This window comes from Panthera leo, chromosome A2 (assembly GCF_018350215.1).
Source record: "Panthera leo isolate Ple1 chromosome A2, P.leo_Ple1_pat1.1, whole genome shotgun sequence".
Taxonomy (NCBI): Eukaryota; Metazoa; Chordata; class Mammalia; order Carnivora; family Felidae; genus Panthera; species Panthera leo.
Genome location: NC_056680.1, coordinates 6,547,206 through 6,570,714, shown reverse-complemented (window position 1 = coordinate 6,570,714; position 23,509 = coordinate 6,547,206). Strand labels below are relative to the sequence as shown.

Below are 23,509 nucleotides of genomic sequence, written 5' to 3'. Positions count from 1 at the left end.
TTACGAGTTTGCACTCACTCAGTTCTCGTCCATTGATCTCTGCATCTCTCCTTGTGCAAGTACTGTAGTGTGTTCTTTACTATTGCTTTGAAGTAAGCTTTGATGTCAGGAGGTGTGAGAATTCCTAATTCGTTCTTTCTCAAGACTGTTTTGTCTGTTCAGCATCCCTTGCAAATCCATGTGAGTTTAAGGATCAGTTTGTCCAGGGGCGCCTGGGTGGCTCAGTCGGTTGAGCGTCCGACTTCAGCTTGGGTCATGATCTCACACTCTGTGAGTTCGAGCCCCGCGTCGGGCTCTATACTGACAGCTCAGAGCCTGGGGCCTGTTTCAGATTCTGTGTCTCCCTCTCTCTCTGACCCTCCCCTGTTCATGCTCTGTCTCTCTCTGTCTCAAAAATAAATAAACGTTAAAAAAAATTTTTTTAAAAAAAGGATCAGTTTGTCCATTTTGCAAATAAAAGCTGTTGGAATTTTGGTAACAATTGCACTGAATCTGTCGATTGCTTTGGTTGTATGGAAGCTATGAACCACGGGAATCTACCCCGAAAACCAAGAGCACACTTGCATACTGTATGTTAGCCAACTTGACAATAAACTATATTTTAAAAAATTTACAATTCTGTTGTAATTGGTCTGTAATTGTTACATCTTCTAGATAATTTGACCTTTTAATCACTAAATAAGATCATTCTTTGTGTCTTGTAGCAGATTTTGTCTTAAAGTCTATTTTGCCTGAAATTAACATAGCCACACTCTCTTTTGGCTGCTGTTTACATGGAATCTATTTTTCCATCTATTGACTTTCAACCTCTTAGTATGTTTGTTTGTTTGTTTTTGCTTACCTTTTTTTTGTATATTAAATATAACTTATTGTCAAATTGGTTTCCATACCACACCCAGTGCTCATCCCAACAGGTGCCCTCCTCAATGCCCATCACCCACTTTCCCCTCCCTCCCACCCCCCATCAACCCTCAGTTTATTGTCAGTTTTTAAGAGTCTCTTATGGTTTTCCTCCCTCCCTCTCTAACTTTTTTCTCCCTTCCCCTCCCCCATGGTCTTCTGTTAACTTTCTGAGGATCCACATATGAGTGAAAACATACGGTATCTGTCTTTATCTGCCTGACTTATTTCACTTAACATAATATCCTCCAGTTCCATCCATGTTGCTGCAAATGGCCAGATTTCATTCTTTATCGTTGCCAAGTAGTATTCCATTGTATGTATAAACCACATCTTCTTTATCCATTTGTCAGTTGATGGACATTTAGGCTCTTTCCATAATTTGGCTGTTGTTGAAAGTGCTGCTATAAACATGTGGTACATGTGCCCCTATGCATCAGCACTCCTGTATTCCTTGGGTAAATTCCTAGCAGTGCTATTGCTGGGTCATAGGGTAGTTCTATTTTTAATTTTCTGAGGAACCTTCACACTGTTTTCCAGAGCAGCTGCACCAGTTTGCCTTCCCACCAGCAGTGCAGGAGGGTTCCCATTTCTCCACATCCTCTCCAGCATCTATAGTCTCCTGATTTATTCATTTCAGCCACTCTGATGGGTGTGAGGTGATATCTGAGTGTGGTTTTGATTTGTATTTTCCTGATGAGGAGTGACGTCGAGCATTTTTTCATGTGCCTATTGGCCATCTGGATAGTCTTCTTTAGAAATGTCTATTCATGTCTTCTCATTTCTTCACTGGATTATTTGTTTTTTGGGTGTGGAGTTTGGTGAGTTCTTTATAGATTTTGGATACTAGCCCTTTGTCTGATATGTCATTTGCAAATATCTTTTCCCATTCCGTTGGTTGCCTTTTAGTTTTGTTGATTGTTTCCTTTGCGGTGCAGAAGCAAATTACTTATTACTTATTACTTATTACTTTGGCTACTCAGGGGCTTTTGTAGTTCCATACAGGTTTTAGGATTGATTGTTTTAGCTTTGAGAAGATAGCTGGTGCAATTTTGATTGGAATTGCATTGAATGTGTAGATTGCTTTGGGTAGTATTGACATTTTAACAATATTCTTCCAATCTATGAGCATGGAATGTTTTTCCATTTCTTTGTATCTTCTTCAATTTCCTTCATAAGCATTCTATAGTTTTCAGCACACAGATCTTTTACATCTTTGGTTAGGTTTATTCCTAGATATTTTATGGTCCTTGGTACAATTGTGAATGGGATCAGTTTCTTTATTTGTCTTTCTGTTGCTTCATCATTGGTGTATAAAAATGAAACCGATTGCTGTACATTAATTTTGTACCATGCGACTTTGCTGAATTCATGTATCAGTTCTAGCAGACTTTTGGTGGAATCTGTCAGGTTTTCCATGTATAATATCATGTCACCTGCAAAAAGTGAAAACTTGACTTCATCTTTGCCAATTTTGATGCCTTTGATTTCCTTTTGTTTTCTGATTCCTGATGCTAGAACTTCCAACACTATGTTAAACAACAGCGGTGAGAGTGGACATCCCTGTCGTGTTCCTGATCTCAGGGGGAAGGCTCTCAGTTTTTCCCCATTGAGGCTGATATTAGCTGGGGGCCTTTCATAAATGGCTTTTATGATATTTAAGTATGTTCCTTCTATCCTGACTTTCTCAAGGGTTTTTATTAAGAAAGTATGCTGAATTTTGTCAAATGCTTTTTCTGCATCGATTGACAGGATCATATGGTTCTTTTCTTTTATTAATGTGATGTATCACATTGCTTGATTTGCTAATGTTGAACCAGCCCTGCATCCCAGGAATGAATCCCACTTGATTGTGGTGAATAATTCTTTTTATATGCTGTTGAATTCGATTTGCTAGTATCTTGTTGAGAAGTTTTGCATCCATATTCATCAGGGATATTGGACTGTAGTTCTTTCTTGTTTTTTGGTGGGTCTCTGTCTGGTTTGAAATCAAAGTAATGCTGGCTTCATAGAATGAGTCTGGAAGCTTTTCTTCCCTTTCTATTTCTTGGAACAGCTGGAGAAGGATAGGTATTATCTCTGCTTTAAACGTCTGGTAGAACTCCCCAGGGAAGCCATCTGGTCCTGGACTCTTATTTGTTGGGAGATTTTTGATAACTGATTCAATTTCTTCACTGGTTATGGGTCTGTTCAAGCTTTCTATTTCCTCCTGATTGAGTTTTGGAAGTGTGTGGGTGTTTAGGAATTTGTCCATTTCTTCCAGGTTGTCTGGTTTGTTGGCATATAATTTTTCATAGTATTCCCTGATAATTGCTTGTATTTCTCAGGGATTGGTTGTAATCATTCCATTTTCATTTGTGATTTTATCTATTTGGGTCCTCTCTCTTTTCTTTTTGAGAAGCCTGGCTTAAGGTTTATCAATTTTGTTTATTTTTTCGAAAAACCAACTCTTGGTTTCATTGATCTGCTCTACTGCTTTTTTGGATTCTATATTGTTTATTTCTGCTCTGCTCTTTATTATTTCTCTTCCTCTGCTGGGTTTGGGGTGTCTTTGCTGGTCTGCTTCTGGTTCCTTTAGGTGTGTTGTTAGATTTTGTATTTGGGATTTTTCTTGTTTCTTGAGATAGGCCTGGATTGCAATGTATTTTCCTCTCAGGACTGCCTTTGCTGCATCCCAAAGCATGTGGATTGTTGTATTTTCATTTTCATTTGTTTCCATATATTTTTTTTATTTCTTCTCTAACTGCCTGGTTGACCCATTCATTATTTAGTAGGATGTTCTTTAACCTCTATGCCTTTGGAGGTTTTTCAGACTTTTTCCTGTGGTTGATTTCAAGTTTCATAGCATTGTTATCTGAAAGTATGGTATGCATCATGCATGGTATGATCTCAGTTTTTTAAACTTATTAAGGACTGTCTGTAACCTAGTATGTGATCTATCTTGGAGAATGTTCCATGTGCACTCAAGAGGAAAGTGTATTCTGTTGCTTTGGGATGCAGAGTTCTAAATATATCTGTCAAGTCCATATGATCCAATGTTTCATTCAGGGCCCTTGTTTCTTTATTGATCCTGTGTCTAGCTGATCTATCCATTGTTGTAAGTGGAGTATTAAAGTCCCCTGCAATTACCACATTCTTATCAACAAGGTTCCTTATGTTTGTGATTGTTTTATGTATTTGGGGGCTCCTGTATTTGGCGTATAAACATGTATAATTGTTAGCTCTTTCTGATGGATAGACCCTGTAATTATTATATAATGCCCTTCTTCATCTCTTGTTACCGCCTTTAATTTAAAGTCTAGTTTATCTAAGTATGGCTACTCCAGCTTTCTTTTGACTTCCCGTAGCATGATAGATAGTTCTCCATCCCCTTACTTTCAATCTGAAGGTGTCCTCAGGTCTAAAATAAGTCTCTTGTAGATAGCCAATAGACGGGTCTTGTTTTTTATCCATTCTGATACCCTATGTCTTTTGGTTGGAGCATTTAGTCCATTTACATTGTGTTGTTATTGAAAGATACGGGTTTAGAGTCATTGTGATGTCTGTAGGTTTCATGCTTGTAGTGGTGTCTCTGGTACTTTGTGGTCCTTGCAACATTTCACTCACAGAGTCCCCGTGAGGATCTCTTGTAGGGCTGGTTTAGTGGTGATGAAGTCCTTCAGTTTTTGTTTGCTTGGGAAAACCTGTATCTCTCCTATTCTGAATGACAGGCTTGCTGGGTAAAGGATTCTTGGCTGCATATTTTTTTCTGTTCATCACATTGAAGATGTCCTGCCATTCCTTTCTGGCCTGCCAAGTTTCAGTAGAGAGGTCTGCCACTACCCTTATGTGTCTGTCTACCTTTGTATGTTAGGACCCGTTTATTCCTAGCTGCTTTCAGAATTCTCTCTTTATCCTTGTGTTTTGCCAGTCTCACTATGGTATGTCGTGCAGATGATCAATTCAAGTTACGTCTGAAGGGAGTTCCCTGTGCCTCTTGGATTTTAATGCCTTTTTCCTTCTCCAGGTCAGGGAAGTTCTCAGCTATGATTTGTTCAAGTACTCCTTCAGCTCCTTTCTCTCTCTTCTTCTTCTGGAATTCCTATGATATGGATATTATTCCGTTTGATTGCATCACTTAATTCCCTAACTCTCCCCTCATACTCATGGATTTTTTAATCTTTTTCTCAGCTTCCTCTTTTTCCATAATTTTATCTTCTAATTCACCTATTCTCCCCTCTGCCTCTTCAATCTGTGCTTTGGCTGTCTTCATTTTATTTTGCACCTCACTTACAACATTTTTTGTTCCTCATGACTATTTCTTAGTCCCTTGATCTCTCTAGCAATAGATTCTCTGCTGTCCTCTATGCTTTTTTCAAGCCTAGCAATTAGTTTTATGACTATTCTCAACTCTTGCTCCGTTATATTGCTTAAGTTGGTTTTGATCAATTTGTTAGCTGTCACTCCTTCCTGGAATTTCTTTTGTGGAGAATTCTTCCGTTTCATCATTTTGGCTAGTTTTCTGTCCCTGATGAGTTTTAAAAGCTTGCTGTGTGCTTTGTACCTGCAAGCACCGCTATATTAAAGGGAGGGTGGTGGGGGGTCATACACTGTCCAGGGCCTGGCCCTTCAGGAGGTGTTTTTTGGAGAGTGTTACTTGCTCTCTGTTGTTGTGACTTTGGTTATTTTATTTCCCTACTCGTAGTGATGTTTTGGACCCTCTCCAGGTGTGCTTTGATTTGTTCCTTGGAATCGCCCTGGAAAGGAAAACAGGAGACAAAAACATGTAAACACACAAATAAACCAAAAGAAAAAACCCAAAACACCGACTACAAGTAAAGAACAGGGTGGAGGCGGTGCTGATACGAAGAGAAACGACAGGAGCGGAGGAGAAAGAAAAAATAAACATTGACCAGGCAGAGAGACTAAAAGGCTTAATCCATAGAGAAAGGAAAATAAAGAAGGAGGCGGGGAAAATGAAACGAAGATAAAGTTACCCAGACAGAGAAACTATACAGCTCAATTATTCCAGAGAGAGAGAAAGGAGTGTAAAGAAGAAGAAGGAGGTGTAGAACATGTATCAAGACAATGGATTAAATATGTCTGTTTAGACAGACCAATAACCAGAGTAACCAGCCCAGGGAAGGAAAGAGATAAGGAGCAGAAGTGGGAGGGAGAATATATCTCTCTCTCCAGAATTGACCTAGAGTTAATCCAGGCAATGCTGCATCACTTGTGGGGAGTAGCTGTCCACAGGGTCTGTGCCCCTCGGTGGAGACGCAGTTACCCAGTGCAAAGGGGCGTGGCTTGGCGTCATCTGGACCCACCTCCACTGTGGGCCCACCTTGGTGCTGGGGGGCGGCAATGGTGATTCCCCCAGTCTCTTCTCCACAGACCCCGACCGGTGGACTCAGTTTGAGTCTTCCTCACTGTGTCGCGGGTGCAGACGGGACGGTCCTTCTCGCTCCACCAACTCCCCTGACCCTGCGCTTGGCTAAGATTCACAGTCCCGTTCCCATGCGCTCTGGCACTGGGGAAGTGCCTCTCAGTGCAGCCCAATAGGTGGTCCCGGCTGGCTTTGTGCCACCGCACTTCAAGGAGGACTTCCATCTCCTGCTGCAGACTGCGTCGGTGACCTCGCCACTGAGCCCCGGGGGTGGTGGACACAGGCAGGCTTTGTTCTGTCCCACCGCACTCTGGAGAAGTGGCCGCTTTCTCCCACTGCAGCCTGCGCCCCTGACCTACCACCGAACCCAGGGCTGGCTCCCCTCCTCCCCAGGTGCGTGAACAGGGAGCCGGCCCCAGTCCGAAGAAAGTCCTGCCGTCAGAGATGGGATCCCTCTGAGTCTCGGTACGAGGTCATTTTCCTGTGCAGATACAGTCCTACAGTTCCCTAGCCATCCTCTTCCCTTTGTCTCTCCGCAGAAGGGGACCCCTCCCCTCTGTGCCTACCCACCCTGTTCTATCTCCCCCAGTTCACAGTCACCCGCCTATCCTTTCTCACGTTGTCCCATTTTCTTCCTGGTAGATTCAGTCTCTTTTCCTCCCAGACTCTTGGGGTTCAGAGTCCTTTGGCTTCAGCACTTCTTTGAGAGAGGCGGGAAGTAAGGATCCCCCTACTTCTCTGCCGTGTTGACCCCTCCCTACCTCCCTCTTAGTGTGTTTAGATGTAAGTTGAGTCTCTTACGGAGAGCATATAATTGGATATTCTTTATCTGTTCTGCCCAAATCTGCCTTTTAGTTGGACAGATTAATCCATTAACATTTAAGGTTATTATTGATAAAGACCTACTTATGCCATTTTGTTATTTTCTACATGTTTTCTATCATTTTTGTTCCTCAATTCTTTCATTGTGTGTGTGTGTGTGTGTGTGTGTGTGTTAAATGTTTTCTCATGGACCATTTTGATTCCCTGTCATTTCTTTTTATTTATTTGTTTTAATGGTTGTCCTGGGGATTACAGTTAACATTTTATTTTTTTTTAATTTTTATTTAATTTTTTAATTTAGATCCAAGTTAGCATATAGTGCAACAATGATTTCAGGAGTAGATTCCTTAATGCCACTTACCCATTTAGCCCATCCCCCTCCCACAACCCCTCCAGTAACCCTCAGTTTGTTCTCGATATCTAAGAGTCTCTTATGGTTTGTCCCCTTTCCTGTTTTTATATTATTTTTGCTTCCCTTCCCTTATGTTCATCTGTTCTGTGTCTTAAAGTCCTCATATGTGTGAAGTCATATGATATTTGTCTTTCTCTAATTTTGCTTAGCATACTACCCTCTAATTCCATCCACGTAGTTGCAAATGGCAAGATTTCATTTTTTGATTGCCGAGTAATATTCCATTATATATATATATATATATATATATATATATATATATATATATATTATTCCATTTTATATATATATATATATATATATGTGTGTGTGTGTGTGTGTGTGTTATAATGTGATATATACATATACACCACATTTTTATCCATTCATCCATCGATGGACATTTGGGCTCTTTCCATGCTTTGGCTATTGTTGATAGTGCTGCTATAAAGATGGGGGTGCATGTGTCCCTTCGAAATAGCACACCTGTATCCCTTGGATAGATACCTAGTAGTGCAATTGCTGGGTCATAGGGTAGTTCTATTTTTAATTTTGGGGGGAACCTCCAGACTGTTTTCCAGAGTGGCTGCACCAATTTGCATTCCCACCAGCAGTGCAGAAGAGATCCTCTTTCTCCACATCCTTGCCAACATCTGTTGTTGCCTGAGTTGTTAATGTTAGCCATTCTGACAAGTGTGAGGTGGTAGCTCATTGTGGTTTTGATTTCTATTTCCCTGATGATGAGTCATGTTGAGCATTTTTTCAGGTGTCGGTTGGCCATCTGGATGTCTTCTTTGGAAAAGTGTCTCTTCATGTCTTTTGCCCATTTCTTCACTGGATTATTTGTTTTTTGGGTGCTGAGTTTGAGAAGTTGTTTATAGATTTTGGATACTAACTCTTTATCGGATATGTCATTTGCAGCTGTCTTCTCCCATTCTGTCGGTTGCCTTTTAGTTTTGCCGATTGTTTCCTTCGCTGTGCAGGAGCTTTTCATTTTGATTAGGTCCCAGTAGTTCATTTTTGCTTTTGTTTCCCTTGCCTCTGGAGACGTGTTGAGTAAGAAGTTGCTGTGGCCAAGATCAAAGAGGTTTTTGCCTGCTTTCTCCTCAGATTTTGATGCCTTCCTGTCTTTCATTTAGGTCTTTCATCCATTTTGAGTTTATTTTTGTGTCTGGTGTAAGAAAGTGGTCCAGTTTCATTTTTCTGCCTGTCGCTGTCTAGTTTTCCCAGCACCACTTGCTGAAGTGACTGTCTTTATTCCATTGGATATTCTTTCCTGCTTTGTCAAGGGTTAGTTGGCCATACGTTTGTGGGTCCATTTCTGGGTTCTCTATTCTGTTCCATTTATCTGAGTGTCTGTTCTTATGCCAGTGCCATACTTTCTTTTTTTTTTTTTTTTTTTTTTTTCAACGTTTTTTATTTATTTTTGGGACAGAGAGAGACAGAGCATGAACGGGGGAGGGGCAGAGAGAGAGGGAGACACAGAATCGGAAACAGGCTCCAGGCTCTGAGCCATCAGCCCAGAGCCTGACGCGGGGCTCAAACTCACGGACCGCGAGATCGTGACCTGGCTGAAGTCGGACGCTTAACCGACTGCGCCACCCAGGCGCCAGTGCCATACTTTCTTGATGATGACAGCTTGTAATACAGCGTAAGTCCGGCAATTAACATTTTAATTCATATCAGCCTATTTTGATTTAATACCAACTTTGTTTTGATAGTATATAAAATTTTTGCTCTTATGTACCTGCGCACACACACACACCTGCTTTCTTTTGTTTTGCCACAAATTACACCTTTATACCTTGTGTGCCCATTAACATAGATTTACAATTACTGGTGTAGGCATTTATCTTTTAAATCATATAAGAGAAAGAGTTTCAAACCAAAAAGATAAGCATTATAAACCAAAAATAGCCAATTACTATTGGCCTGTGTATTTTCAATTATCAGGTTATTTCTTTATGTGGATTTGCATTAATATCCATTATCCTTTCATTTCAGCCTGAAAGTCTCCCATTAGCATTTCTTGTAGGGCAGATGTGCTCGTGAGCTCAGTGCCTCTCAGTGTAACCTTATACTTGGGGTTTCTTAAGCTTCTTGGCTGTGTACATTTGTGTCTTTGTCAAATTTGGGGAAATTTTTGCCCGTATTTCTTCAAATATTCTTTCTACCTCATTCTCTTCTCCACTTAAGGAATTCCCATGATGTGTATATTGGTATGTTTGATGGGATCCCACAGGTCTCTTGGGCTCTGTTCTTATTTTTTTTCCTTCTTTTTTCTTTCTGTTCTTCCAGGGAGGTAATGTAAATCATCCTGTCTTCATGGTTATTGATTCTTCTGCCTGCTCACATCTGCTGTTGAACTCTCCTTGTGAACTTTTCATTTCAGTTATTGTACTTTTCAGCTCCAAAATTTCTGTGTAGTTTCTCTTTGTCATTTCTGTCTCTTTCACGTGGGTTCTAGTTCATCAGAATTGTCACGGTTTTCTTTAGGTCTTTGAGCATACTTAAAAGAGTTGACTTAAATCCTTTGAGGGGCGCCTGGGTGGCCCAGTTGATTGAGCGTCTGACTTCAGTTCAGGTCATGATCTCTTGGTTCACGAGTTTGAGCCCCCCATCGGGCTCATTGTAGTCAGCCTGTCAGTGCGGAGCCCAGTTCGGCTCTTTCTGCTTACACTCTCGCTCTCAAAAACTAAATAAAAAATTTAAATTCTTTGACTAGTGAGTCTGATGTTTGGGCTTCCTTCGGAGCAGTTTCTACTCATTTTTTTTCTTGCAGTGGGCCATACATTTGTTTCTTTGCCTCATACTTTTAGTGTTAAAACTGGGCATTTGGAACATTATTATACAGCAATTCTGGAATCCAATTTCTCTCCACCAGAATTTGTTATCGTTGCTGTTGAATGTATGTTTAGTGATACCTGTATACTAATTTTGTAATCTGTATTTGTCACGTGTGGTCCCTGAAGACTGTTACGTTGGTTTCGTGGTTAGCTAGTGGTTGGTCAGAGGTTTTCTTGGGGGCCTGGAACAAAAAGTAAAACACCTGTAGTCTCTGCAGATGTGTTGTGTGTGGGTGTCCAGGGCCTACCTTCAAAATCAGCAGGCAATTGGCGACTCTCCATAATCTTTACTTTCTGCTTGTGCAGAACCTGAAGGTCAGCCAGACTTGAGGACCTGAAGGTCAGCCAGACTTGAGGACCTGAAGGTCAGCCAGACTTGAGGACCTGAAGGTCAGCCAGACTTGAGGACCTGAAGGTCAGCCAGACTTGAGGACCTGAAGGTCAGCCAGACTTGAGGACTTAGTGCAATTTCAGGTCTTTTCTGACCATGTGCCCGACCCTGGCTTTCTAGATTCAAAGAAATATGAGGGAAATTTTTTAAAAATTCCCCCAAACATCTTATTCCATAGTTTTCCTCCCAGGCTTCTTGGTTAGTTTTTTGTTTTCCTCTACTATTTCACTTGCCTCTGGTGGTGATGGCTGAGATATTTGCCTTTAAATGTGTTCAGCACATGCCTCGTGGGTAGACAGCTCAGCCCCTGGAGAGTGGGATTAGATAAATAAAGGCAATATGGAAACCAATTTGACAATAAATTTCATATATTGAAAAAAAAAAAGTAACTGGAAGAAAAAGTTTATAAAGTAAAAAAAAATAATTAAAAATTAAAAAAAAAGATAAAGGCAAGCCAGAAAAGTCAAATCAGACAACCACGGATCTTTGACAATAAATAGGTCCCCCCTGCTCCCTGCAGTACTAGGAATGTGGGCTGTCATCTGCAAGGTCACAGCCAAAGCAGTGAATAGATTAGACAGGGGTCAGTTAAAATGTCAGCTGGTTGTTGTCCTTGATTAAACATTTTTCCAGTTGCTGTAAACTTTTGATAAGTTTCCAAAGTTCTGATAAAGTTGGTTCTGATGGTGTTCCCCAGTTTAGTCACTGTTTTTGTGGAGTTATGGACTTTTGGTTTAACAGCCCTTAATTTTCACTGTTGTCACTTCTCACAAGTCTTTCCGAGGCACTTCGATGTTCCTGGGTCTGTGCTGGGTTTAGGAATATAGTGATGAATGAGACAGACGTGGTCCCCACCCTCCTGGAGCTTTCTGTCTGATGCCTTCCCTGTGAACTGAATAGCTGTTCCTTACCCTGACTTTATATTCTCTGTGGTTAAAAGCTTTAGAGCTTTTGAAGTATGTTATGTAAACTTGGACATGGACTTTGGGACTGTTTATATCCTGTCACCTGGACATTGAGGATGCTTGAATTTTTGTTTCTGGAGAGTTACTATACCCATTAGAATTTATGCGTGGTTACTCCACTGTTGCAGACGTCATAGTGGCTCATCTTCAGAATTGTTGGCTCCAGTTTCATGGAGTTGCTGGTCACCTGCACAGTCCCCCTACATCATGCGTCTTTTCTCCACAAATAGGGTGTCATGTTGATAAACCCAGTCTGACCTCCCAGCTGGAGCAAGAAGACAAAGTGATGACACAGGAGCGAGGAATTCTTCCCGGCACCTGTCCAGGTGAGCACCAGGTGGACAGGCGGATAGGAGTCTCCTTAAGGAATAGGTCTGGCCAGTGATTTGGGGCATGGGAATAGTACATTCAGGAAACGTCAATCAGGAAAGTTTGTAACATGTCCTTTTTTCTGGCAGAGATGGTCAAGAACATTTGGTATGAGCTTCTTCGTGTATGTTCCTTCTTTTTACCTTTCTGTTCAACATCTCATGTGTTACCTTGGACTCAGAGGGGGGAAAAAAGACGTATCTCTTTTCCTTTGAAGTGTACTTAACATATAGTGTTATATCAGTTTCAGGTGCACAACGTAGTGATTTGATAAGTTTATAAGTTATACTGTGCTCACCACAAGTGTAGCTGCTGTCTGTCATCGGACAATGCTAATACATTTCTTTTCAAGTTTAAATCTTATAGGAGCACTTTATCCAATTCCTTCCTACTTTGCATTCCTGATAATCCCTTCTTTTGTAAATCTCTGATCAGTCTTAATCTTTCTAGAATCCTTTAATACCTATAGTTTTCATACTCACATCCCTTTCATGGCAAACTTCCTCAAAAACCCTGATCCCTCAGAGTCTGCCTTTACTCATGTATGTACTTTACTATTCCTTTCCTCCATCAACTTAAATTTCTTTTCAATTTGTTTCAGGTTTGGAGACTGTACTTAAAGCCAAATGGTTAACTCCTAAGAAGCACGTTTTTAGAAAAGAACATTCCAATGGTATTAAAGCGGTAAGACTAACCTGGCTGATTTCTGGTTTTTTACAGTAGGAAAGTAAGTTAGAAAAGTCACAAAGTAAACAGTCATAGTATCATTTACAGATGAGGAAATTTTGTCTCTGGAGAGATACTGTGAAAAGTTGTGAATTTGGAGAAAACCGTAAGTTAGCTCCAAACTTGTTTCCTCACTGGGAGTTTCCACTTGTAAATATTTCCTTAAACGTGACTACGATATTGATCGTTGAAATATAAAGTGGTCTTAAGTTTATCAGAAGATGCTCTGTGAATATGATAAGGATTTGTGGCAAAGCATCCTTCTTTTTTAACTTCTAACAGCTCAAACTTGGCAGAAGCCACATACAAGCACTGAAAATAGCCAAAACGTCAATTGTAATAATGTAACAGAATTCCTGAAAAAGAGAATTCCTATGACATAAAATTCATTAAATATTAAAAATACTATAAATGATAGTTATCATTCATCTCTTAACAGGAAAGAAATCATCTTGGAGTGAAAGTCAATGAATGTAATCAGTGCTTTAAAGTCTTCAGCACAAAATCTAACCTCACTCAGCACAAGAGAATTCATACTGGAGAAAAACCCTATGACTGTAATCAGTGTGGCAAGTCCTTCAGCAGTAGATCCTACCTGACCATTCACAAGAGGATACACAATGGGGAGAAGCCCTATGAATGCACGGACTGTGGCAAAGCCTTCAATGATCCCTCATCCCTGAGGCTGCACGTGAGAATTCACACTGGAGAAAAACCCTACGAATGTAATCAGTGTTTCCACGTCTTCCGCACCAGTTGTAACCTCAAAAGCCACAAGAGAATTCATACGAGAGAGAATCACCATGAGTGTAATCAATGTGGCAAGGCCTTCAGCACGAGGTCCTCCCTCACCGGGCATAATAGTATTCATACGGGGGAGAAACCCTATGAGTGCCACGACTGTGGGAAAGCCTTCAGGAAGAGCTCCTATCTGACCCAGCACATGAGAACTCATACTGGAGAAAAACCCTATGAGTGTGATCAGTGTGGAAAATCCTTCAGCAGTAGCTTTTCTCTTACTGTGCACAAGAGAATTCACACTGGGGAGAAACCCTATGAATGCAGTAACTGTGGGAAAGCATTCAATAATCTCTCCGCTGTTAAGAAACACGTGAGGACTCACACTGGAGAGAAACCCTACGAATGTAATCATTGTGGGAAATCTTTCACCACTAACTCTTACCTTTCTGTGCACAAGAGAATTCATAATAGGTGGATATGAGTACAGTAATTAGGAAAGCGTTCATTGATCTCTTAACCCTCAGACAACTGACGGTAACTCACTAGATGGGTGAGTTATCTGCTGCTGCCTAAAAAATTTCCCTCCAAAACACAGTGGCTTCAAACCTCATACATTTATTATAATTTCTGTAGGTCGGGAATCTGGAAGCGTCCTAGCTGTGTAGTCCTGGCGCAGAATCTGTCCTGAGGGGAGATCAAGATGTCTGCTGGAGCCACAATCATCGGAGTCTTTACCGATACAGAATCTGCTTCCAGAATGGCTCACTCACACGTCTAGCAAGTTAATGCCAGTTGTTGGCAGAGAATCTTCATTACTTCACTCTCCAGAGGGCCAAGTATCTTCACGACGTAGCATCAGGTTCCTCCCAAAGCATTTGATCTACAGGAGAGCTAATGCAGAAGCCACATTGTCTTTTTTGACCCATCCTCAGGAGGACATACTATCATTTCTTCCGTACTGTATTGCTTACAGAGTGGGAAGAAACAACACAGGGTATATATATAAGGAGACAGATCATAAGGAACCATCTGAGGAGTTTCCATGAAATCAGTGAAGAAAAGCCTTTAGCAGACTCTCATTCTGTCAACCTATTGTATATGAAGTAGCCCTCGGTAACTTATGTCAATTCCCTCTGGAGAGAAACCTCACGAGTGCAATCTTTGTGGTAAGCTTTCAGCTCAAAGTCACCCTAATGTGCACAGAAGATTATGTGTGGAGAGAAACCTGAGGAGCGCAGTAGCTACAGGAAAGCCTTCAGTGATATCTCTAGGGAGTCACATAACAGTTCACACTAGGGGAAAAACCTCATGACTATCCTCAGAATGCAAAAGCCTTCAGCGACACTCATCCCATAGAGCACATGTGAGAAATCACTACAGAGGAATCCTAAAAGGAATGTGGGAAACCCTTGAGCACAAGCGTTTGCGTTACTGAGCGAAAGATGGGGAGAGATTCTGAATACAATTACTGTGGGAGAGCCTCGAATGTTCTCTTAGTTTTTAAGAGGCATGAGGGTTTATTCTGGAGAGAAATTCCCTTCGACTGTCATCAGTACTGGAAAGTCATTTTTCCACATTCCTTAGGAAACTGAGAATTCACTGCAAAGACACTTGTGAATATAAAGACTGAGGGAATACCTTTGATGATACCTCTTACGTTAGGAAAAATAGGAAGTTTTCTTTGGAGGCAAAAGTTGTGAGTGTATCAATTTGGAAAAAATCTTTCAGTGATTCTTTGTTGGTTTGTGAGAACTCACATTGTAGGGAAACCCTAGAAAAGTGATGCCTCAGCTCTTTACTGAGGGGCCACAAAATAAGTTAAACTGGGAATGGAAATTATCAATTTGAGTGTGGGTTTACCTTTATCTCATCCTAAGATCGGGCCACTAGTTCATTAATTTTCAGTCTTTTTGTTTTAGTATAAACACGTCTATAGCCATACCTAAAATAAACCTTAAATTATGTTCCATAGTTTTGTATGTAACATGTTAACTCTAATTTACTCTTTAAAAACATCAGTACATAGCATATCCAAAAAGACATTTCTGAATATCTCCTGAGTGAATTAGTTTATCATTAGTGGAAATTAGACCTTATTTACTATATACTTTTTCTAGTTTAATGGCATTTTTGTCAGGTAAGCGGACTTTACGATGCTGATTGTTTTTTATCTTTCTCCTCTAGTATGGCATTTTGTTTAGCTTCTTTCCCAATGCCCATCGTCCCCCACTCATTTATGTAAAAAATGTTTTCGTTGTCATTCAAGTTGTCAATGAGCAGGATTAAAAATGCGCAACTTATAAGGCTTCTCTGAGGCCCAGAGAGGTATTGCCTGGCTCTGCTGACCATGAGGAGTAGGTAGAAGTCACTGGGGAGAACACCATCCGGCTCGTTCCCCACCTGTATCCTGTTCATCTTACCCGTGCTTTCTCTTGAAAGTCGACTCAAGGCCAAGAGTCGGAAGCGCTCTATTTTGATCATGATGCCAGACACCATAGTGCAGCACAAAATGACAGTGACATGGGCTCCCCCCGGACCTCTGATTGGCGGTCTCAGCTCTGGACTGCTTATGCCCAGACTACTCCTTACATGATTAAAAGTAACCTCTAACTGGTTGAAGCCAAAGTCTTTTTCTCGGGGGGTTTGTTTTTGAGGTGGTGTTCTGTTCATGTCCAGCCGAATGCAATATCTAACTAGGAAACCTATTAGTTGGTCCCATTTGATAAGTGTTCCATATTTCTTTGAAAATAATGTATATTCTCTAAGTTTTCGATGTAGACTATGTGCCCATTAACTCAAGTTAATTGTGTTTTCAGATATAGTATGTACATTCAGGTTTTTGTCCTCAAACTTATTTAGTGGTAGATGTCTATTAAAGTCCTCTTCTAAGGATATGGATTAACGGGGTTTTTTTTTTGTCATTTCTGTCATTTTTTTCTTTATATATTTGGATGTATGACTAAATACATTCAGGATTAGTTTTTTTTCCTTGTGAATTGTTCCTTTTTATGTAGGGGTCATTTTTTTTATAATGAAATATTTCAGTACATTAATAAATGACTAAACATTTATGTAGCCCTTCCTATAGCTGAGGCACTTTTCCGAATGCCTTATGAAAATACGAACTTATTGAGTACTCAGTATAAGCTTAAGAAGTATGTACTATTATTATTCCCATTTTACAGATGAGAAAACTAACATGATATACTGGTAACTTGCCTGAACTCACTGGCTAGTAAATAGTAGAGCCCAGGTTTGAACCCCATCTGTGCTCTTAACCACTAATCTATCTACTGAGTATATTCTATATGCCAGGCCCTGTTTGAGACACTGGTGTTTATAGCAATGCATGAAATGTACGTTTTGCTATTGAAGCACTTACATTCTAATGGGGGAAGACAGATTAGAGAAAAATCAATAAGAGTTGCTATTTTAAGTGTTGATCAGAAAAACATGATAAAATAGTTAAGGGGGGATTGGGATCTTACCATTGTATATAAAATAGGAAGGGAAGGCCTCTTAGCCAAGAGACACTTGAGCAGAGACCTTAACGAGTTGGGACAGTGAGTCAAAGTGTGTGGCAAGAGCAGGCTTTTCATGCAACGTCCCGCCGCAGAGCAGCCAACGGAGATGAGCGTAGAACGAGCTGGGGGTGTAGTGAGGGTGTGATAGAGGATGATGTGGTCAGAGATGTGGTAGATCTTGATCTTGTTGGATTTTATTGTCCCATTAGGGCTTTTTCTTATACTTTGAATGAGCTGGCATGCCAGTCAGAGTCCCAGCAGGAAGCAACTGACACAGACTAGGACACTTCAAGGAGAGTTTTCATAAAGAGGCTACTCACAGAGTTGTGGACAGGATGGAGGAAAACCACAAGAAGTCGTTGGTACCCAGTAGTGGGTAAGGCCAGGGTTCTATTAACATCCCTACCCCTGAAAGGATAAGAGAAGGGGACAATTACTGAAATCCACAGACAAGAGAGGAAAGAACTGCATTCCAGGAGCTGGGGGGAGGGGGTCGGGGGTAGCATCCAGCTCCACGTTCTGCAAGAAATAGCCAGAGCTAGACGTCCCCTTCTTTCATCCTTCTGATTTCATGCCTAGGGTCCCCATTGACCAAACCCAACCAAAGGCCACAAGGCAAGGAATCCCACTGATGTAGTTCATATTGATTGTTACTAGACTCAAAGGTAGAGAAAGTGGGTCCACTGGGGCAAATGGAAGCTATCCAGAACTTTTCACCCCGTTTGCTTCTCAGAATCTACTTTTGTCAGTCACCTGCGTAGAAAGTTCACATACCTGAATTGTAGCAGCCGCTGTACCATCTGGGTATTGTCAAAGCACTGATGCTCCCACCCATAGTCTAGAACAGTTGCCTTCACACGTGTTCTTCATATAAGGTAGGTCAGGGGATTCTTGGGAGGAAATCACAAAAATAATTAACCTAAAAGCCCGAGTTACCAGAGGGCTTTTTACCAGCAAAGTAAGGGTCCCATGGAGCTTTATGACTGCATAGGTAACCCTATGCCAGCTGACGTGGGGCTTCTGTTACACAGTAAGGGCAGAGGACATTTGGCACTCAGGCAATCCTTTGGCATGTCTCTTACCCCAGGTTTTTGTTTGTTTTTGATAAATAAATGTAGCAGCTGTAGCCTGAGAAGGGCCTGTTGGCCAGATGTTCAGACTCCTCAGGGCTGAGGATCCAGACCAGCCCTCCAAGTCCAGCAGAGGTCGTAGTCACGGGTGAAGGGAATCGAGGATGGGATGGTAGAAGTGTGGCGATTAAGTATCCGTTGCAGCACCGCGAAAAGCTGCTGTCGAGAGCGATCTGTAATTTGTTCACCGATCTTCCTCTTGTAAGTTTCTCCAAGCAAGAGGACTAACCAGAATCCCGTGTGCGTTCACTTCCAAGAAGCAAGTGCCTCTGAGTGGCCTGAGTGTTGCGCCATAATGGAGACGGTGGAATAGTTCTCAGATCCTTCTTTCAGGACTCTTTAAGGCACTCATGCCCCCAGCTGCTGGAAGTGTTCTAATGGCTTGTGCCGCCATGCTCTCAGGAATTCTCTTGGGCCAAAGGAAAGTACCACACCTAAGGCTAAGTCCGCCCCCGCCCCGGGGTAGCCCACTTCCAATGACTGGTTCCTACGGGGAGTGCAAATGCCCAGATTCCTTTGCCTCGATTTGTGATACCCTGAAAGGCCACCTCAGCCCTGGAACTCCCCGTGAGATCAACTGTCATCTCCGTTTTGACCTTATCAGAGTTCAGTCTCTTGTCCTGCCCAATCTTGGTTCTCTCCTTTAGAGATGGTTACCTCAAGCAAGTGACAAACTTCTTGTCCCAAAGTTTTATTTCTTCATCTGTCAAATAGAAATGATAGAAGGCCTACTTTGTAGACTTGTGTTAAGTATTCAATTAGTTAACATATGTAAAGCATTTATGGGGCTTCTAGTGTATATATATAGGAAACATTATTTTACCTTTTATTATAACCTAATTGAAACATCATAGGAATGTACTGAGCAAAATAAGCCACACACAAAAAAAGAGTAAATATTATATGAGACTCTAAATTCCAAGAATAGCAAAAAAAAAAAAAAAATCTGTGATAGGAAAAAAAAATCAGAATGGTGGTTGTATCTAAACACACTGAGATGTGACAGGAAGGAACTTCATGGAGGAGAATGTTCTATATCTCAATTGGAGTGTAGGTTACATAAGTATATGCAATTGTCAAAATGTATTGAATGATACACTCAAGATACGTACATTGAACTGTATGCAACTCCTGCCTCAACTTGATTTATTTTGCTAAGTGAAAGAAGCCAGACATGAAAAGCCATTTCTTGTATGATTACATTGTATGACATTTAGTAAAAGGCAAAACTGTAGGGAAGGACAACAAATCAGTGGTTTTCAGGGACAAGGAGTAAGAGAGAGGGGGGAATGACCACAAAGGGGCAACTGAAAGGAATTTGGGAGTGATGGAATTGTTCTCTCGTGGCTGTGTTGATGGACACAGCTCTAGACGCTTGCCAAAACCCATAGAACTAGACAGCATAAAGAGTGACTATTAATGTCGGTTAAAAAAATCCACCAGGTAGCAGAGGGAATGCAAAATAGAATAAACTATAATACAGGAGCCTAACTATACAAATGAATAACATAATCACAAGGAAGAAAACCAAATTTACTCTGGAAAACTGTATATTTTGACAAGAGATGTAAGGCTGACTATGAAAAGAACTGTCTGGAAACCCTCTGGTTGAAAATGGGTTTCTTACAATGGTGTGGATTAGCGATTGTGAAACTACTTTATGTGTGTACTAGAGTTGAACAAGTAAATATGTGGTAAATTATGAAAGCCAGTTTCTTACTCTCAAAGAGATAGGTTGCAAACAAGGAAAGAGAGAAGGCTAGAATAAACACAGTGGCGTTGGAGTGGATTGGAATTGGAGGGATCAGTATGAATTCATGCTTTTTGATAGGTGGATGGATAGGTGTTTGTGTGCGCGCACACGCATGTGCATAGGATAGTACACTTACATGTATTTTCAAGGCCTATCAGCTCAGGAGGCCTAGTAGCAATGAGAATATCTATCACCCACTGAGATCTTGGTTTCTAGAGTAATATTCTTAAAAAAAACAAACAAACAAAAAAAAAAAAAAACAGCGCTCTTTGGAGAAATAGGGGGCTGTCACAGGGAATATAGAACCTGATCCTAAAATGTCTGAATTTCTTTTCACGGAACATAAAGGTTGACAAAGAAGAAGCCCCAAAAATCTGCCTAAAAATTCCCCTCAGGTCTTTAAATAACACCTAAGCTGTTCATGTACAGAGAAAGACTGTAGGAGGCTTAGAAGAGAGTAGCTAGAGAAAGCTGAAGATTGTGCAGAAAATTCAGAGATCATACATGCCAGTAGTATGTATGATACATACATACAACCAACCGGAGGTTGGTTTTTGGACCCATCTGGAGTGGAATGATGAGAGAAGAAAAGAGAGAAAGAGACAGGAGAAGGAAAGGGAAGATGAGGGGAGAGGAAGGGAAGGGAAAGGAAAGGAAAAGAGAAAAGAGGGAGGAAGAAAGGAAAAGAAACAGGGAGGGGGGGAAGGAAAGAGAAAAAGAGGGAAAAAAAGAAAGGTTTTTACTTATGCCCCTACAAATATCACACCCTGACAGTAAGTACCATGCACTACAAGTAAGGACTGCATCTTAGAAGTCAGTGCAAAACTGAAATACATCTGTGCTTTTAGAGGCTAAAATCTAGACTTCAGAGGCTCAAGGTGGCCCATTAGTACCATAACTGCCTGCCATAACGAAACCTAATCTTTAGAGGAAGGTACCATAATTAAGAACCTCTACCAAGTATATTGTTCACAAGATCCAGCAAACAAGAGCAATAGACGCGCAAAGTCTGCAGGAAGATGTTGTCAATTAAGAATATAGAAATCTAGGGGCACCTGGGTGGCTCAGTCGGTTAAACGTCTGACTTCAGCTCAGGTCATGATCTCACAGTTTGTGAGTTCGAGCCCCGCATTGGGCTCTGTGCTGACAGCTCCGAGCCTGGATTCTGTGTCTCCCTCTCTCTTTCTGCCCCTCCCCTACTCTCACTCTGTCTCTGTCTGTCTCTCTCTCTCTCAAAAATAAACATTAAAAAAAGAAGAAGAATATAGAAATCCATAGGAGCAGGCCCAGAGACCAGATATTGGAGTTAGCAGACAAGGACTTCAAAACAACTATGAATAATGTTTTTTAAAAACGGAGAAAACGTGGAAAAATTGTAGAAAAAGAAAGACAAGCTGCAAATCTTCAAACCAACTGAAGAAAGGACATGTTGCCTTCAAAGGAGCAACAGTAAGACTGACGATTTTTCAAAAGAAACTATGGAAGCAAAAAAATAACATCCAACATCCAAAGGGTTGAATGGGGTGGGGGGGTGGTAGGGTATTAACCACGAATGTAAAACTCAATGACCTAAGAAAAATATTCTTTGAAAATGCAGAAAATGGAAGACGTGTTCCAACGGGGGGGGGGGGGGGGGGGGGGGGGGGGGTTAAAAAAGCAAAAGCTGAAATAACGGCAGAACTGCACCTCAAGAAAAACTAAAGAGAGTTTTCAGGTGAAGGGAAATCAGTTCACGTGAAGACAAATAACTCCAAGAATCAAGATCAGGAGACAAAATGTAAGTAAATATAAATGTATGTTGACTGTGTAAAACAACCCTGTATAGTTTCACAACTTTTATGTAAGCCTAAACTTTTTTAAAATAAAATACTTTTAAAACACATTGAACTGATTGCCCAAAGCTAGAGATGATGTAAGCCGCTGCAAGAGAGCTCCCAGTCCGCCCCCACAAGACCAGACATTATGGGAACCCCAGCAAGTGCTGCTCACGGTCGACATCCCAGGCAAGACGACAGACGCCCTAGCCGAGGACCACCAGTTCCATCCCAGGACTAGAGACAACGGGACCTCAGATACCAACTGTCATTACCCAAACACAAATGACGGGGTCTGAGCAAGCAAGCCCCCCCCCCAGTCCCCTCAAAACTAGGAACGAGAGGAACTCCAAGTACCCCCTTCAGTAGCTTTAATTCTAGAAGCGATGGCAGCCCCAGCAGTGACTCCTTCAGCTGCTCAACACTAGGCAGTGGGGATCCCCAGTCCACTGACCGCCACCCCCCCCCCCAGTCTCTACCAACAGTACAGGCAAGGGGAGACCCATAAAGTGACTCTTCTTGTTCTACCCCCAAACTGGATAAGAATGACCTATATAAAGACTCCCCTAGTCCCCATCACTAGAGATACATGGAATCCCATACAAATATCCCCCTGATCCTCTCCTCACATTAGAGACCATGGAACCTCTTCATGGCCCCTCCCTGTCGCACCAACACTTGAAAAATGGGATCCCCAGGCAGGCAGTGACCTCACAGTCCCCTGGCACCAGACACAATAGGAGCCCCAGCCTCATACTTCCCAGTTACCTCCAGCATCATGAGGGTTTCATCTGATGATACAAGTCTCAACAAGTGATTCCCCCATATCCCTCCAAGATTCGTGATGATGGAAATCCCAAAAAGCAACTTGTAATCCCCACACACGAAAGGAGACAGGAGCCCCAGCAAATGCCTCACCATTCTCACTCAGCACGAGTCACAGCTTGCCGCCCTTGACTCCCCCAGACCAGGTAGACCAATATCCCCAGCAAAGAGCAACACGTCTCCCCCAAGGGAAGCAATACCAGTTTCAACAGGCAAGACTCCAGGTTCTCCAACACAGGTGTCAGGCAGTCCCAGAAAACTGCATCTATTCCCATGGTCACAAAATAAAGTTGATGGAAGGGTCAGCAAGCAGCACCCTCAACCGAATGAGGAGGGAAGCCCACAGTGTAAATCCCTCAAGTCCCCCCAGCACGAGATGACTGCCCTTGTGGGGACCCTCCTTTATCCCAAGCACAGAATCATCTGAGCCCCAGCAGGTAACTTCTCAGCCTCTTCGTGCAATACAGAGATCTCTGTCCCCAAGTTATAGTGGATAGGTAGAGCCCCATCAAACCAAATGTCCCTCGTCTTACGGAATGTTGAGGACCCATCTCAGAACAAGGAAGACAGTCAGGGCACCTGGGTGGCTCAGTTGGTTAAGTGTCTGACTCTTGATTTCAGCTTGGGTCATGACATCACAGTCATGCGATTGAACCCTGCATAAAGCTTCATACTCAGTGTGGAGCCTGCTAGGACTTTCTCTTTCTCTTTCTCTTTCTCTTTCTCTTTCTCTTTCTCTTTCTCTTTCTCTCTCTCTCTCTCTCTCTCTCTCCTCTCTGCCTCTCTCCCTCCCTCCTCCCATATCCCCTCCTTTCTCTCTCTTTCCCTCCCTCCTTCTTTCCCTCCCTCTCCCTCTGCCCCTCTCCCCTTCTCTTTCTCCCTCTTTCCCTCCCACTCCCTCTCTACCCTTCTCTCTCTCTCTCTCATAATCAATAAACATTAAAAAG

General features: G+C 41.8%; 2 protein-coding genes and 1 long non-coding RNA gene across 13 annotated transcripts in view; 2 read left to right on the top strand and 1 right to left on the bottom strand.

The window, feature by feature from the left end:
• The window catches only part of LOC122213904 (zinc finger protein 558), a 28,209-nt gene extending 12,083 nt beyond the window's left edge, over window positions 1-16,126 (top strand). For 4 of the 5 annotated variants that reach the window (XM_042928296.1, XM_042928297.1, XM_042928298.1 and 1 more), the window contains 3 exons: window positions 11,911-12,006; window positions 12,651-12,733; window positions 13,215-16,126. In XM_042928296.1, coding sequence (XP_042784230.1) covers window positions 11,911-12,006; window positions 12,651-12,733; window positions 13,215-13,997 — 962 coding nt within the window. In that variant the 3' untranslated portion in view covers window positions 13,998-16,126. The remainder of the gene's footprint in view (window positions 1-11,910; window positions 12,007-12,650; window positions 12,734-13,214) is intronic. The other variant, XR_006199683.1, reaches the window with a different exon arrangement.
• Window positions 1-23,509, top strand: part of LOC122213905 (zinc finger protein 558-like) — a 101,712-nt gene that overhangs the window by 12,060 nt on the left and 66,143 nt on the right. The gene's annotated exons all lie outside the window — the stretch shown is intronic.
• Window positions 5,599-23,223, bottom strand: LOC122213920. 6 transcript variants are annotated; one of them, XR_006199689.1, is made up of 5 exons: window positions 21,913-22,049; window positions 18,123-18,873; window positions 17,815-17,930; window positions 17,361-17,448; window positions 5,599-5,636 (listed from the first exon to the last, which is right to left on the bottom strand). It is a non-coding gene; the product is annotated as an uncharacterized LOC122213920 (long non-coding RNA). The 6 variants fall into 6 exon arrangements; XR_006199685.1 differs by lacking the exon at window positions 21,913-22,049 and adding an exon at window positions 23,096-23,223 and having other exon boundaries at window positions 17,815-18,873; XR_006199686.1 differs by lacking the exon at window positions 21,913-22,049 and adding an exon at window positions 22,763-23,079 and having other exon boundaries at window positions 17,815-18,873.